At 52.1% G+C, this 16,793-nt stretch overlaps 2 protein-coding genes across 2 annotated transcripts, besides 1 other annotated feature; both read right to left on the bottom strand.

The window, feature by feature from the left end:
* Positions 1-1,297: 1,297 nt before the first annotated feature.
* Positions 1,298-1,953: a repeat region.
* A 3,287-nt stretch (positions 1,954-5,240) lies between these two features.
* LPMP_343850 (4E-interacting protein, putative) lies at positions 5,241-7,559 on the bottom strand (the record flags this gene model as incomplete). Its single annotated transcript, XM_010704505.1, has 1 exon — positions 5,241-7,559. The coding sequence occupies one exon, from the start codon at positions 7,557-7,559 to the stop codon at positions 5,241-5,243; it is 2,319 nt and encodes a 772-aa protein (XP_010702807.1).
* A 6,821-nt stretch (positions 7,560-14,380) lies between these two features.
* On the bottom strand, positions 14,381-16,510 carry LPMP_343840 (hypothetical protein; the record flags this gene model as incomplete). The annotated part of the gene is made up of 1 exon (XM_010704504.1): positions 14,381-16,510. The coding sequence occupies one exon, from the start codon at positions 16,508-16,510 to the stop codon at positions 14,381-14,383; it is 2,130 nt and encodes a 709-aa protein (XP_010702806.1).
* Positions 16,511-16,793: the final 283 nt, after the last annotated feature.

Genomic DNA, 16,793 nt, shown 5'->3' with positions numbered 1-16,793 from the left:
TTCTTTCATACAGTTACGCACCAAAATGAGCTTCACTCTATCCAATAGTTTTGCTTCTGTGTGTATGGGTGTGAATGAATGACATCTGCATGTGTATATATCTCCCCATGCTATCAGACGTGACGGAGAGCGCAAGTGTGAGCATATCGTTTTGTCGACTTGGAATCAACGCACACATGCATCAGTGCTGCCTTCACAGTTTCTTTAAAGCAAAACAGCCAACATCAACTCTGCGTGAGACACACGCGCACCTTCTGCACTCGCCTTGAGTGCTGCTGCTCTGCTGAGCACAACTGGAAAAATAAAAGGAAAAAGAGCGGATGCTGAGCGGACGAAGTTGTTCTTCACTGCTTTTTTCTTTGTGCTACACCACATTCTCTACTTCTATGTGTGGTTCAATGAGAGATGCACAGCGGTATGAACTTCCGCTTCGAGAAAGACGACACGCGTGCCGGCGCTGAAGAAAAGATGAATCGCCGATAAGTCAACCGGAAAATGATAAATGTAAACGAGAGAGAGAGAGCGTGGGTGTGGGGGGTGTGGGAGATGAGAGAGAAAAGGGAAAGACGGAACAGCGGGCGCAACACAATAAAGGAAAACAACAACAACCAACAACTACAATGCAGAACAGAGAACGACACCTGACACCTCACCGACAAAGCCAAAACTATAAGGACCACAAAACAGAGATGAGCCCGGGTATGCAGGTGCATGACACCGATCACGCCAAAGCAGTCATAAAAAGGCAAATCAAGACGAAGAACGGAGAAGGCGGTCAAAGAGAGACGACACCGGCCCCATAGGAGAGCGGTAACAGAAAAAAAGCGCAGGGCAGTGCATCCACTTCCTATCAACACTTATCAACCAAAACCGAAAGATGAGCCCCGCGCGACATCGCCTTTTTCGCACACTAACATTCCCGTCCAGCAGCGACCGCGTCTTCCGCCAGTCACATCACGCTTGCTTGCTGTTTTCACTATCTGTTTCGTACGCTCTGTGTCTGTATAGGTGTCTCGCGTGCCTACATCTCGTAGAGAACTTTAAGCGTAGCAAAAAGAAAAAAAAACGAAAGAAATACAGAAAAGCAGGACGCGGAAGCTCGCGTTGAAAGGGCTTTGGCAGCCCACACTTCGCACAGAGAGAGAGAGAAAGAAAGAAGTGCGGTGGGGCGCCGTGGTGCTAAGACTACACAAAAGAAAGAAATCTATGGAAAAAAAAAAGGTAACAAGGTAGGAGCGCTAATAACAAAAGTGCGACTACGATGACCACGCGTTAACGGCATCGATGTACATCAGTTCTCCAACGTGTCGTTCCACCACGCACCAGTCCGCTGGCATGCGCACGCAGCTGCACCTCGCCTGCCTCCGCCGCGCCACGACTGAATCCTCGTCGTCTGGGGCGAGCCGTCCCATCGCTGAATCGGGCCATGCGTCTCACGGGCCCGTCTCGTCCCTCCTCGCTCCTCCCCCCGGTGTGTTCTGCGCGATGGGTGCCGGGCCTGCTTGGGTGCACTGCACGCCTCGATCCGAGCGTGCCGCCCCCGGAACCCGGCTCCAGCACAGGGGTCGCGGCGCCTGCTGTGCGGGGGGCGGGCGTGGTGTGGGCGCGTGGAAAATGGGCTGGGGGAAGGGGGACCAGCCAGCGGCAGGCCCGGGCACCCCGCGGCCCGCCTCCCCCTGGAGTCTGGCGGGCCCGGTGGTGTGATCCGGGGCGCGCCAGTCGTGCTCCCGGCACCCGTGCCACCCCAGCCCACCCGGCCGGCCGCAGGAGACGCCGCATGTTCTGCACCTGCGTGCCTTGCTGCTGATCCGCCTGTGCCTCCTCGCGCCCTTTACGCCCATAACGCGTGTGCGCTGCTGGTCCCTGCATGCTCTGCCTGGGTGTGCCACACTGTGCCGGCCGCGGGTGACAGCGCCTGCACACGGCGCTCGCCATTCGCGGACCCCGGACCTGCGAGGTAGTGTTCTTTTCCGGGCGGTTCGCTGCCTTCATGCGATGCATTTCTTGCTGATAGAAATATCAGAAGGAGACAAAAACTGGCAGAAAAACCGGCACAGTCCAGCGTGAAAACTGACACGAAAAGCGGCGCGAGGCTCACACGCAGACACAGGCAGAGGAAGGGGAAAAAACACACAAATCTATAGCTGTACGAAAGAGTTCATTCAACACACTCACGACCCTACAAGCGAATCAAAAGGAAGAGAGAGCAGTGCACAGGCGCAGCTGGCTCTTAATCGTTCCTCTTCGATCCCCTTCACTCTCAGGCTCGCCGTACAATGAGCTACGCTCTCGGCTTCTCTTCGCTTCCCACAACTACTGTGCCTGCGCCACGCAGTTGCAAAATGCGATCTCGCTCACCCTCACACTCACGCACACACGCGCACTGATTCGGGCGCCCTCACAGAAAGGGGAACGGTGCTCCATCGTGTAACCTTACATCCCAGCAAATGCGGCGCACGTCTGAAATGGCAAAAAGGGTGCTCAACAAGAAACGGGAAAAGAGTAAAGGGTGGAAGGAAAAGGAAAAGGAAAAAAAAACTGAGAGCGTGGAGCGAGAGAGGAAACGCCGCGGGTGCACGTACACATTATTTGCCAGGAAGGAAAAGGCAAAGCAAAGGAGCAAAATGTGGTGGCGTGGGCTTCTGGGGAAAGCCAGATAGACAAAAAGGACAAACAGCCGAAGAATAGAAAGAGAGCCGCGTCGAGAGGTGTGAGGGGAAAAGAAAACACGAAAAAAAAGAGCACAAGCAATGGGGAAAAGCTGCACAAAGCCAGAAAGGGAAAGAGAACGACAAGGACAACAGGTAGAAGTTTGTGCACATTGCACACATCAGAAAAAGCGCGGTCAATACGCCAGGCGGGTAGTCAGGAAGGAGCAACATTAGGATAAAATCGTGCAGGTGTGTGTGTGTGTTGGGGGAGGCAGCACTAAAAACATCACCGAAAAAAAAGAGACAGAGACAAAATTAGTCTGTGAGAGGGGGGGAGTCATGGGAAGGTGTTGCAATGGAGAGAATGAGTGAGCGGCAACGGAAACTTTAAAAGACAACGAAAGAATAGCCTCACGGAAAGGCGAATGAAATCAATGCGTATACTCACACAGGCACGACGACAACAAACAAACATATACCCACTCACTCTCGCCTACAAGCACGGGCATAGGGAGACAGTCGAAAAGGGAAACGAGAAACTTAGCGCAGGCTGGCATGTGTGTATTATATTTGTGCCAGCGCAGGCGCGCTGTTCTGAGAGCGCATGGGTGGGCGTGCGTCGGCGTGTACATGCAAGAGGGCGTGAAAAGCGGCTCAAGTAGAAGGAAAAGCCTAAACGAAACCGAAAATGAGAAACAGAAAAAAATGACTCCTCGACGCCGATGTCGGACAAAAACACGCGCGCACACACCGATACAGTGTCCGTAACCCCTCATCACCAGAAAAAAAAGCGTGCGTGTGAAGATATACAGCGGCACAGAGACACGGAAAAGAAAAGATGAGAAGGAGAGGGGGTGATAGGGTGACAGTCGTCCTGCGCCCTACGAAACCCGTAACACAAGCAAACGAGAAGAGAGAAGACAAAGGGCAAAGGGGAAAGAAGAAAAAAAAAGACATCATGAGCATATGCCACAGAGAGAGAGAGAGAGATGCAGTGAGAGGCCCGAAACAGAACAGAGCACACCATAGTACTAATGAAACCAACACAAAAGGTGGAGAGCACAGCAGAGGAAAAAAAGAGCCACACACACACACACACACACACACACACACATACGAGAGAAAGAGAGAGGAAATCACCATCACCACTTATTGTGAAAAAGAAACAGGAATAGAGCAAGGAGGGATTGGCACGCAGGAAATAATACATAGCGAAACAGGGAAGAAAAGCTAAGAGAAACAGATGAAGAAGAAGAAGCAAGTTAAGAGGTAGGAAAAAGGGCGCTGTCGTAGGAGGCAATCGGGCTTCAGAGAACGAAGAATTCGTAAAGAGAAAGGAAAAGAGCAAGAGCAGAGAAGAAGCGAAACACAAAAAGGAATGGAGAGGGCGGCGGCCCGCGCATAGTATTGTGAATGCGCATGTGAGCCGGCAACGTGTGTGTGCTTGATGTCGTTTGTCTTTGTATGGGGGCCTCTCTTTTTTTTCCTTCGGTTCTTCACGATCACGCAGAGATAGAGACAAGTGTGTTGAATCGATGGGGAGTTATGAACACAGAGAGAAAGAGAGAGGGAGCGAGGAGGTGAGACTCAAGTCAGAGAGAGACAGACAGACGCAGACACGCACACACAATTCTCGCACTTTCACAGAACGCGAAAAGAGGGACAAGGAAAAGAAAGCAGTTGAAGAAAGTGCACGGAAAACAAACGCGCACAACCCACAGAGGCGACATTTCAGAAAAAAAAAAGCTGAACAGGGAAAACGACACTACTCATTGCCAAAAGAGGCAAAGGAGAGTAGAGATGTCAGGGGAAGAGGCAATGATGCAATGAAGGAGAAAGAAGAGAATGACGGGGGAGAGAAAGGAAAGCAGAACAGAGAAGGATGAAAAGAAGAACAAGATACCACATGACAGTTCCGTCCACTCTCTTTTTCATGAGTCTTTGGTTGAGGCTGCAGCTCTTTGGATTAAGTGTGTGGGTGTGTGTATGGGCATACGGTGGCACGCGCTTCTTCGAAAGTGAGGGCTAGACCTTGCCTTCGCTCTCCCCTTGCCTGGAATTTCATGCTGTCCAAAGGCACCGGGGCACGACAAAGCACGTACGAAAAAAAAGGCGAAAGAAGTAAGAGGTATCGTCTAGAGCGAAAAACGAGGAAGACCGAAAACAAAAAGAAAGCTGAAAAGAGAAAAGGTCGAGAGAGGCTTCGACAAATCAAGAGAGGGATGAAGGTAGAGGCGCGAAGCAAATGGCCGAGAGAAGAAGCACCGATTAAAAAAAAATGAGGGAAGGCACGTAGTGAGCTTCTCTCTCTCTGTATGAAAAAGATGGGCAGCAGCCGCGGCGAAGCACTTCACGAAGCACCTTCAGGCGACTCGCTTTTCCCTTCTTTGCGCTTGTGTAATGTGTTACCGGAAGCGTGCAGCCACTCAGCTACACAGCTGTGTTTGGCAAGGGGTGGGCACACCAACTCGCTGAGTCGGTGCCGCTTTGCATCTGCGGTGCCTCAGTTCCAACCATCAACACTTTACAGTGCTGATGATTGGAACTGAGGCGTCGCACAGGTAGCGATTGTTTAGACTGGCCCTTCTCCTAGCGGCGCTGCTGTTGTTGAAAGAGGAACTGTGCGTTCGTACCGAACGGGTTGAACGGTTGCTGCGGGTGGGGCGGCGCCTGCTGAGGTTGTGGCTGAGGCATGTGCTGTGTCTGCATGAACACGGTCCCATCCGGGCGGCGGAACATCATCGGCTGGCCAGTCATGTAGACTCGCTGCAGCTGAGCCGAATCAACAAAGTACTGTCCCTGAGGGTTCATCTGCATGGGCATCTGGAGCCCATTCGGCATCATTGAAGCAGGGTGCTGCATCTTTGCAGCCAACGGCTGCAGTGGCGGTGTGTTGTGCATAGGGCTTCCATTACCGCTAGGCTGCGAGGCCGGCGGAGCCTGCGGTGGCCGTGGCATCGCCACCCACGGCGATTGTTGGTGCTGCTGCGGTTGCGAATGGTGGGGTGGTTGCGGTTGGGGATGCGTAGGCATCTGCGATGGCATCGGCGGCGGCGGCGGAGGAAGTGGCTGCTTAGGTGTCAGCATCGCACCGTTTGGAGCCATCATGCTGGCAGGGAGCTGCTGTTGCAGGGAGAGTGGCGCAACCGCAGGGTTGCTGTTCGCCGGCATGGTCGGCGTCTTCGCCGGGTTCGCAAAAAGAAGCGGTGCTTGCTGCGGCGGAGGCTGCTGCTGAAACTGGGGAGGCGAAGGAGGTAAAGTGCTCATACCAGTGCCGGTCGCTCCGCTACCCTGGCGCGCACGCTTCATGAGCAAGCTCTCCAGCTCTGCTGCTGTGATGGGCTGAGTCTTTTGCGCCGTCGTCGCAGACGCGCCAGTGCTCGACGGCAGTGCTGGGGCACTTGACTTCACAGCAGTACCCTTCTTCAAAAGAAACTCCAGTTCCGCAGCTGACCAGGCGCCTGTGGGTACGCCGGTCGACCCACCACTGCGCGGCGCTGGCTTGGTGGCGGTGGCTGGGGCAGGGCGAGACGCTTGTGGCAGATTGGGAGACGGAGTCTGGGGCGAAGTGTGAGAAGGTCCCTGTGTCTGACCGGCACTGGTCGGCACACCAGCCTTGCCGCCTATAGCAGCTCCGATACCGGTGTTGCTATTTCCACTGGCAGAGCCCAGTACGGAGCCCTGCGGAGGTGCAGGCAGACTCGCCTGCGCAGGCGCATGGACGCCAAAGCCGCCTGAACCGCTAGCGGACTGCGCGCTCACCGAATTTGTCGATGTGGCCGCGGCAACTGTGCCCATGCTCTTACCGGGCTGAGGATCACTTGCAGGGCGAGTGGGTGGTTGCGACTGCTGCAAAGCGGGCTGCTGAGACCTGATCTGCAGTGGCGGCGACGTTGCCGCTGGAGACGAGGGCTGCTGAAGAGACTGCTTGAGCGCACTTGCCATGGACGGCGCAGTACTCCACAGATTCGAGTCACTCTTCATGGATGACCACGGCCCCGTCGCGTAGCCCGGCGTTCCACTCTTGGCGGGTGTTGCGAGCACGCTTGCCTGCGGCACCCCTGTCGTGGCAGGAGCACTGCTGCTTGCGGAGGTCCCGAAAGACAGTGTCGTCGCAGCTGGTGGTGGTGGTGGTAGCGGCATCGCGGTCGGCGGCTCGGCGCTGGCAGTCATCGGGCCCTGGGCCGAGAAGAAGCGAGAGCGAACCACCGTCTTTGGCGCGTCATCGATCATTGTGATGCCAGCCAACAGCCGCTCAATCTCGTCCGTCTCTCTCTCCGCCTCGGCGGCGGCGGCGTCGTTGCCCTCCTGCTTGAACTTCTCCAGGGCCTGCCTCAGGTGCTCTCCCTTGCGATCCTCGCGCTCCATCGTCTCGGCAACGCGCTTTTTCTGCAGTGCGCTCTGCCGCAACTCATACTCGATTCCCTCTTCAAAGGTCTCCTGGTTGCGATTTCCACGACTAAATCGTCCCTCAGGCGGCGCAAAGCGGTCGTACCCTGACTGTTTAAAACTGCTACTGCCGCTGTCATCGCGCCCGCCATTACCACCGCCGCGACGGTTGTCACCGCCACGGCCGCCTCCGGCACTGTAACCTGGAGTACTGGAGCTGCCGGTATGGTTGTTGCTGCCACCGCCGTTCATGCCGCTGCTGTGGTTGGCTTTTCCACCCGTGTTGCCACTGCCATTGGGACCTGTGGTCGTTATCGCGGTGCTGGTGCTAAAGTTGTCTGTCAACACGCTGCTCTTGAAATTCGGCTCTGACTCACGGCGCTTCGGGCCGGGGACTGGCTCTGCAACCTCGATGACGTCGAACTTGCGTAACACCTCTGGACCCAGGTCCATCGCGCTGGCAAGTGATGCGATCCGCAGCAGCTCCTCACGGGTGTACATAGTGCGCACCGGCGGCATGGTTGTGAAGTGATGCACAAAAAGTGAAGACGTACGCGGCGGCCAGTTGCTGCGCTCGTAAACGAAAAATTTACTGAGCCTCTCCCAGCAGACAAGGATAGACAGGCGAGGTCGCGCACGTGAGCAGAGCGAAGGGGACAGAAAACACACACACACAGGAAAGGGAAAAGAGAGAAATCGAAAAGGAGAAACAAGATGACAGGCAGCGGCACACCCACACACGCGAAAGCAAGAATGAAGAAAGGGCGGACACAAGCAAAGGCCCAGCAAGAAATGTGCGGCGAAAACAAAGAGGGGGGAAAAAACAGATAATCACGCACAGAAACAAGAAGAAACGTAACAACGAAGGGAGGGAAAAAAAGTTGAAAGAAAGCGCTGCGTTGGTGTTATCGCCTTCTTTTTTTTCTCCTTTCAATATGCCTTCCCTCGATTCCCTTTCCGCTCCAAGATCCTCTCGGAGAATGCCTCGCGTATCCTAGACGACAAGGCTTGCTGAAGGACCACACCTCGATCGCTAGATGGCGTTTGTGTGTGTGGGGGAGAGGGAGGGGGGTGCGTGCGTGTAAAGCGTTGATGAGAAAAAAAAAAGAAAAAAACAGCAGAGTATGAGAGAGTCAATTGAAGGACAATAATAAGAAACGAAGCAGAATGCGCAGTGCGTTCGTCGTACAATACAAAAAAAAAAAGAAGAGAGAAGCGAGAAGGACAGGGAAAGTGAGAACAGAACTAAAGAAAAATATATGAGGAATTGCAATACAAGACAACACGAGCGCAAAAGAGAAAGCGCCGAACAGTCCACTCACAGAGAACAGAAAGACGAAAAGCGAAGTGCACAAAGAGTGAGGCGGCAAGCAGAAAATAATCTGTTGCAGACGAAGCGCAAAAGAGAGGGGAAGAAGGGAAGAAGAAAAAGACTTCTGAAAGTGTTCGGTGTTTATTCTTTAGTCTCTGCGTGATCGTGTGGATCTTCTGTTCGATTGTTCGTGTTCTGTCTGTTGGTACTTTTTGTATTTTCTTTTTTACTCCCAGTGACAACCCACGAAAAGGTAGGAAAGGTACGAAGAAGAGAACAGCCGCGGCCACGTGCGTGTAAGTGTACGTACGTGGAAATACTTATAATCAGCTCTTTCCACAGACAACGCAGTCTTCTTTGTCGTTGTTTGCGTTTCGCTTCTTTTTCGCTCTTATAGGCCTGTTAGTTTTTGTGCAGAGCAGAAGTTGACAAGAGAAAAATATATATCACGCACCAAGCTCTTCGTGTACTTGTGCTTGCTCTACCTACTACTCGTTTGGAGTACGAAGGAGAAGGGGAAGAAAAAAAGAAGAAAGCTCTCGCTTCACTGTCCTCCACTGGGTGCTCTTGTCTGCTTTTCCCTTTTATCCGCCCCGCTGCGTCTGAACGTCTGCAATTGCGGCTCCTCGTCCTCGTCCCTCGTCACTGTGTGTCTCGACACGCTGAGGTCTTCCTTGTGTTTTATCGAGCAAGACACGGTCGCAAAGCGTATGGCGGTTTCGTTGTAAAGAAACAGAGCAAGAAGAAAGCGGGAAAGGGTGGGCGAAGACAAGGTGGAAAAAAAATGGAGTGTACGTTTCAGACTCGAAAACAATGCGACGAGAAGCAGTAGTGACTCAAATGAAGGGCAAAGGAAGTACACAATTTCGAAAAAAAAAAATAGATGAAGAGGAGCGAGAACACAGTGGCGGCAAATGAGAAATTTCTTCTTTCTTTTCTCTCAAGGAAAAAAACGAGAGAACGACGTCCAGGCACGCAAATAAAATAAAAAAGGATGAAGCACAGGAAATCTCGATGGGGTACGCCAATCCGGCGCGCACGGTACAGAAGTGAGAAGAGAGGAAAGACAGACGCTGAAGAAGTACAATCAGAGCACAAGAGCAACTAACAAACAAAAAAGGAGGGGAGAGAAGGACAGACTTTACACACGTTTAGAGAAAAAGCGAGAAAAAACGAGCGTTAAAGGGGGAGGGGGGAAGAAAGAGGAGCGAGGCTGGAGACAACTAGAGTAAAGCTAAGACTACGCACGCCCAATGGACAGGTGGACAAGCAGATCGATTGAGGAAAGATTTATAGAGAGAGAGCACCCCAGCTAAAGAAAGCGAAGAAGCAACAAAAATAAAAGACCAAAGCAAAGCGGGCAGTGGGGAAGAGCGAAAAAAAAGGGAATTAATCCAACAACAACAAAAAAAACCTAAACAAACAGAAAAACGTAGAAGAACAGAGCCGAAAGATCGGAAGTTGTAGCAATCACTGTCCTCACACGAGACGGATTTGGGGGAGGCAGAGAACCCAGAGGGAAAGAAATGGGAGAAGAGGAAGATAGGGGGACGTGAAAAGGGGGCAAAAGACAGAAGAGGAAGAGGAGGAAAAAAAGACAAGGAGAGAATGTTTGGAAGGAGCAGAAGGGGGAGGCAGGTGTATGCCTTGGTTTTTCTGGAAAAAAGAGAAAAAAAACAAAGGCACGACTGCTGTGCGTATTGTCTCTCCCTTTTTTCCTCGTCCCTTCTCTGTCCCAGGCCTTTTTGCTCCTTCTTGCTATAACAAAAATCAACAATATGATAGAGAGATGAGTAGAAGAGAAGTGCTTTCAAGATGATGTTTAGCAGATAACGCAAAAAAAAAAATACGATGAGATGAGAACGAGAAAGAGAGAGAGCCTCGTGGATGTGTACCAGAGAGTTTTGTTCTTTTCTGTGGCAAGGGGGGACAGGTGTGCTTCTAGTAACCCGTTGAAATTTGAGTTTGAATGTGGCAGAGAAAAAGGGAAAGAGGAGGAGGAGGGAGGGGGGAAGAGCTTCTTTTGCGATTGTGGGACGGTGATACGAAAAGGGAGAAGGGGGCGGGTGAGGGGAAAAGTTGATATAGAGAGAGAGCCAACAATAAACACGAAAAAAAAAGAGAAGATGAAAACAAAAAAAATCTGATCGTCGAGTAGATAATAAGGGGAAAAGGGAAAGGAAGGAAGAGGACGTCGCAGTGAAGGGGTAAGAGGAGGAAAAGATAAGTCCTCCGAGTATTACGCTTGCGTTTTCCTATTCACCCTCTTTTGTTGATGTATGTGTTTGGGTCTGGCACCTTCTTTATCACTGCGCGTCGATTTCGATGGGTGTTCGGTGAAGGGAAGGGTCAGAGGTAGTACGTGCTTCTTTTTTTTTTCGTCTCCGCCGTGATCTCCACATCAAGAAAAAGGCACAAAGGCACCGAAGCAATCGGGAGAGAATAGTGAAAGAGGCTGAGGGGGGAGGGGGAAGCGAGTGGCAGAGAGAGAGTCGAGCGAGAGAAAGTTTTCTTTCTTTTAGACAAAAAAGATGTGAGTAGATGACGATGCGTGTGCTCACTTTCGCTCAGAGAGAACTGCGTGTGCTTGTCTGGGAGAAACAAAGTGAAAACCGAAGTGAACGAAGTCGGAAACACAAAGCTTAAAAACGAAAAGTCAGAAAGAAAGATGAAGGCACAGGCAGAACGAGTGAGAGAGAGTGTGTGTTAGCGAGGAACAATACCTTTTTTGTTTTCCCTCTATGTACAACACAATAGGTGAAGAGAGCAAAACAAACCGCTCAGGTCTATTTTCCCTTTTCTTTCACAGAGAGAGGTGCGCAGCCGCACCCTTGCAACACGCCAGTAAGAGGAGGGAAAGAGAAATGGGAAAGAACGAGAAAACAAGCAAAAAGAGGGAGGATAGGGAGGAGACCACCAGAAGAGTAAGGCGAGTACACGCGCACGAAGAATCGTAGTAGAGAACACGAGCTTCAAGGAAGGGCACACACACACACACACACACACACGAAGAGGGAGAGAACGTCCAAGCAAATCAAGAAAGAAAAAAAACGTAAAAAAAAGGGAAAAGATAACAAACGAATCAAAATGACACGCGAAAGTGCCCAAACACCCTAATAGGAACGCCAAACAGTAAAGCGAGAACAAACAATTCACCCCCCTCCCGGAAAAAAACGAGAGGAGAGAAGACGAGAGGCGTAATATTTTTTTAATAAAGTTCACAGATGAGCTACAGAGTGGGAGGGAGTGCAAGCAAGAGAGAGAGGGAGAAGGAGACAGAGAGTGAGAAACGAGTTTCTTCCTCTATTGCGCTCTGCAAAAGGTGGACAACAGGAATAGAAAAGGTAAACTCTGAACAGCAGTCAAGCAAGCGAAAGAAGAGGGGGAAAAAAAATCACAGAACACAAGACCACAGAGAGAGGGCGCGCAGACAAAAAAAAAAAACAGACAAAAAGAGGGGAAATGAACAGAAAGAGGAGGACAGTCAATGCAACGCAGCCTGACTGCGTGGAGCTCAAATGTTAAAAACGAAAAGGAGGAAAAGGAAAGAAGAGCTCAAAAATAGAGAGCTGGTAACCCGTTGTCTCCTTTTTCTTTTCGGGGGATGACGCGGTGAAGGAAGAGGTGAACTTTCTTCAAGAAGGAAGACGGCTTGTGAGCAGCTGAGTCGATGTGATTGCGTATCTGCTCAGCTATGTTTCCTTCGATGTTTACTTCTTCGAAAAGGTCTGAGAGAAGCAGAGAGAGTTGTGGTGATGGGACTGGTGCTACTATGCACGTGCTATGATGGGGAAGTCGAGGAATGAGGTGTTATGCGAAGACTCACGAGAGAAAAGCGACAAGAAACAGGTCGTATTCGCAGCCGTACCAATCCCCAAAGGGAGAGAAAAAGGGGGCAGGAAAGAGACAAGATCAGAAAGAAAAGACTATAAGTCGTTGCAGTACGTACGGCTCCTCTCGACACGAGAAGAAAGAGACGAGCTTAGATCGGTTACCGTAATCAGAGGAGAAAAAAGAGGATGCTGATACACACACACACACAAGGGAAGAAAAGATGCAGAGAGATAAAGGAGGACAGCTTCTTGAGCGCGAGCTTGTCCTTTGCCTCCTTCCGCGGGCTTCGCAAAGAAAAAAAAAGAGGAGAGTGATTGCGCGGAAGGGCTGAGATTCCCAATGTGTTTCCGCAGTGGTGTGCACGGTTCTGTCCTTGCAATGAGGCAAACGAGGAGAACGCCCCTAAGAACGCACGCACACACGCCACTCACAAGCGAAGGAAAGAGAGAGCAAAAAGAACAGCACCGAGCAAGCAGGCGATAGAAGGCAAAGGAAAAGGCAATGAACAAGGCGGCGTATGTGTATGCAAGCTTCTACAACAGAGGTGGGAACTTAACAGCGGAAAGTTGTCAGAGATGCTGGGGTGAAGCAGTTAACGATAGCGCAGGTTGAAAATTGAAAAAGGGGGTGTGAAAAACGCTGCTTTGACCGCTATTGCTTTTCTTTTTGTTTTGAGTCACTTCTCTCAGTCTATCTGTTATCCAGCGCAGAACGACCAAACGAGACTGGGGGTGGTGTTGCTTTGTTTTCAGTGAAACGTGTACCAACGACAAAAAATGGGTTCAGCAAGAAAGAGCGGAGAGGGAGAGAGCAATCCAAAAGACTCAGCGATAACCAAAACAAAAGGAAAACAGACAATGGCGAGCAACAGCAAGAGCCCGCGTATACGTAGCACACACACACACACACACACACACACACACACACACGATTGTCTGCACAAAAAAAAGAGAGAAAAAACAAAAGCGCGATCACACACAAGAGCAACTTCGGCTTGTACAATTCTGCTCGTACACTCAACTCACAGTCCAAATGGGGAGTGGAATCCCCCTCCCAAAAAAAAAAAAGAAAAAAATCAGGCACACACTGGGCCGCGTGCAGGCACACGCAGCAAGTAACGAGGGGGATAAGAACAAAAAAAAAGAAGTGAGTAGGTGAGTGAGTGATAGAGGGAGGAGGAGGAGTAAAGAAGAGGGGCAGAGAGACAGTGAAAGACAGCAACAACAACACACAGACACACAGAGAGAGAGAGAGAGAGAAAGGGAAAGAAAAAAAACGGAAGGCAAGAGGCAAAATGAAGCTAAAAGGGAAACAGAGCAACAATAGGGTTGAGAGAGAGAGAGAGAGACGACGACGAAAAAAAAAAGAAAACCAAAAAGGAAAGAACGAAGAGGATCGACTCCAACAAGAAGAGAGAACGCGGCTAAGAGAAGAGGAAAGAACAAGAGGAAAAAGCTGATGATAGTGGTAGTAGGCGGAGAGAGGAAAGAGGTCTAAGATGCTATTCGAAGGGAGGAAAGAAGAGCAAATGTAAACCGTTTTTCTTGCTGATAAACTGTCGCGTGAGCGTTGTTGTTTTGTTTTAACATGGGTGGGTGCGTAGGTGCCAATGGAGGTGTGCGTGTGTTTGGGTTTTTGTGGGTCGTGGTGTGCAAATACAAGAGCGAGGCAAGCCAATCGCGAAGCAGAGGGGAGTCGAGGAGGAGAACGAGACAGAGAGAAAAAGGGGAGGCACAGGTGAGAAGCGGCACGCTGGGTGACATCATTTTGCCTGAGTACAAAGCCGGCGGAGAGCGGGGACAGTGAAGGCGCTGTCGCAACCGTGAGAGGCTTTGCTGCCGGGGTGACTGGAGAACGAAAGAATCAAGAAAAAAAACACAAGTGAGGCGATGTAGGATCGTCATCGGTTCTTTCAGCGGATGTGCAGCGGCCGCCTCGCCGTCGCCCACTGGCGTGGTGGTGCCTTTTTTCTTGAGTGCGATATTAAGAAAGGGATTTGGGTGAGAGGGTAGGAAAGGTTTATGTGTGTGGGGGGTGGGGAGAGGGTATATCTCTTTTCGTGGAGAGCCCTCTGATGGAAACGGTGGCGTCAGCCACCCACGTCCAGAAAAATGCATACGAAGAGATGAAACACCTCAGTAACAGAAAGACATCAAGACTCACACACAACTCCCAAGCGCACAAGTGCAGGGGCTCAGAGTTCGATTGGATCATCAGCTGTCCCGCGCGACTCCTCGGTTGGCGAGTTGTCGTCACGGTCACGCTTCCGCCAATGCCCCACGCCCTCTGCCCAAGTCTTATCTCTATGAGAAGCGGCTGAGGGCATCGGGAGCTGTGCCCTGTTAGAGGCCGACACCGAAGTCGCTTCGCTACACGGCGCAGCGGCCTCTATGGAGCTTGCGCCTACAGAGGCCGCTGGAGGTCCTGAGGCCAACGGTGGATCCCTTCTTCGCCCGATCTCGCTGTCGCTCTCGCTATCATCCAAGATGACGTCAGCGCTCTCGCCGGTGCGGGTTGAGGGATGCCAGTGGTACCTCGCCTCCCCCTCTTTTGGCGCAGTACGTGCAGACAAGCGCAGGTACAGCGGGTAGGCGTCCGCCGACGCAAAGGTGCACAAGTAGCCCCACAGAATGGTATCCACGCGCACATCACACGGTCGCATTTCAGCGTCACACAGCGCACAGTTCCAGTAGGAGGCTTTGTTGCTGCTCACAAGAAACGAATCGAGATCGACGCACTGAAGATGGGTGCACCGGCTGCCACGCACTGGGACGAAGAGAGGCAGCTGGGAAATGGGGCACTTTGTGGTGATGACGGGATCGTCCATCTCGAGGCCGTCGTCATCCTCGTCGTCTGCCATTATCGCCGCGTAGGTGCGATAAATCGCCGCATTGTTTGACAGCAGTAGACCTGCAGACGATGTTGATGTGAGCGCATCGGCGCTAGACAGGCTGCTCAGCAGCACTTGCCTTGCCTGCACAGCAGTCCGGCACCCCAGCCGTGAGGACAGCACAGACTCCGTCACTTCCTCCAACGAGCGTAGCTGCACCACTGCCAGAATAGCCGGCGTCTGGTACTCCTTGTTGTGAATGTCCACCTGCACATGCTGGATATCAGTGTTGCGACTGAGCAGGTAAGTGATGTCCAATGGCAGGTACGTCTCGGCAACCTCCCGCTCACGGTCCGGCCATGATCGCTTCCACGGCGTCATGACACACTGCTTGTTCACATACACCACGATCTCCTTCGCTGTCGGCCACCGCGCTGGTGTGTTGGGATGCCGCAGCGGAATCATGTAGACGCGGAGTTGACGGCTATTGACGGCGTCGACATACTGAACTGGAATATCGAACCGCACCGTTGACGAGCCAAAGCGGAGCTGAAATCTGCGCGGTACGCTCAGGATTCGAAAGAACGGCGGCGCCGACTCGTTCAACTGCGCGATCTCGTTCGATGAGGACGTCGAAAGCGACACAGTCAACAGAGACGGCGGTACTGTTGTGGCCACTGAAGAAGTAGATGGCGCCCCCACTGAAGCGTGCGGGGTCGCGGCATTGTGAGCAACTGTGGAGGCAGTGCGCGCCTTGGTCGTCCACGACGTCGATAAGCGCGTTGACGACCCCAATGACACTGTGCCGGCGCTTGTGTGTGCAAGATAAGTACTGCCGCCACGAGACACGTCCGCCTCTCGAGTACACGCTGGGGATGAAGAGGTGGTAGAGGAAGCTATTGGCGGCAAAGGAAGTGAAACCGTAGGCTGCAGCGCCGTGCTGAGAGAGAGAGCAGAGATTTGAGGTTGCCCCTCCTCTTGAATGTGGTCTGTGAGTGGCAGCACCCGTGACGACCGCCGAGGACTGATGAGCAAAGCTGACGCCGTTGTTTGAAGCAGCTGGGGTGAGAGTGCATCCTCAGTGCTGCCTCTCCTACAATCGGAGAGTCGGAGGTCACTGGCACTGCCGAAAGTGGGGGAGGTGGGGCCATGGTGGCCACCTAGCGCCCTTGTTGAAGTCAAACTGATGTCGGGGGAGCGACGCAGAGCTGGAGTGCCATCGCGGTCAGAGTCTATCAGCCGCACTGCCGTCGCCGCCGCGCGCGACAGCTCCTGTTTCCTCCCAGTCAAGGGAAGCACGGAGGCCTCACGCAGCTCTCCGTGTTCGTACAGTAGATCACGAAGCTCTTGCATTATCTTGTGAAGATCTTTCGCAAGATAGTGGTCGTGCACGGTACCGTCCGAAATGATGCTCTTAAACTCCAGCAGCGGAACACGATTGGGGATAACGCGGCTATGCAGCCGCCGCCAGTCGCTCTCGGACATGCCACGCATAAAGCCGTTGCCATTTGCATGAGCCATAATTGTGCGCAAGAATGCACAAAACCTAAAGCAAACTCGTCTCGACTTATGTGCTTAGGAGGAGGTGGAGGAAAGAGGCCAAAGAAATCGAGCGTCAGAGCAAGCAAGTGAAGGCGCACGTCAACGAGGAAAGAGCAAGACAGAGATGAGATGAAGGGCACGTACTTGACGTGAGATCGTGAAAGAAGCGCGCTTACCCTTTCAACTCAACACTCAAGGCTAACAGAAAACCAACGCCGTCGAGGGAAGAGAAGTT

The sequence above is a fragment of the Leishmania panamensis genome (assembly GCF_000755165.1).
Source record: "Leishmania panamensis strain MHOM/PA/94/PSC-1 chromosome 34 sequence".
NCBI lineage: Eukaryota > Euglenozoa > Kinetoplastea > Trypanosomatida > Trypanosomatidae > Leishmania > Leishmania panamensis.
This window is presented reverse-complemented; position numbering and strand designations above follow the sequence as displayed.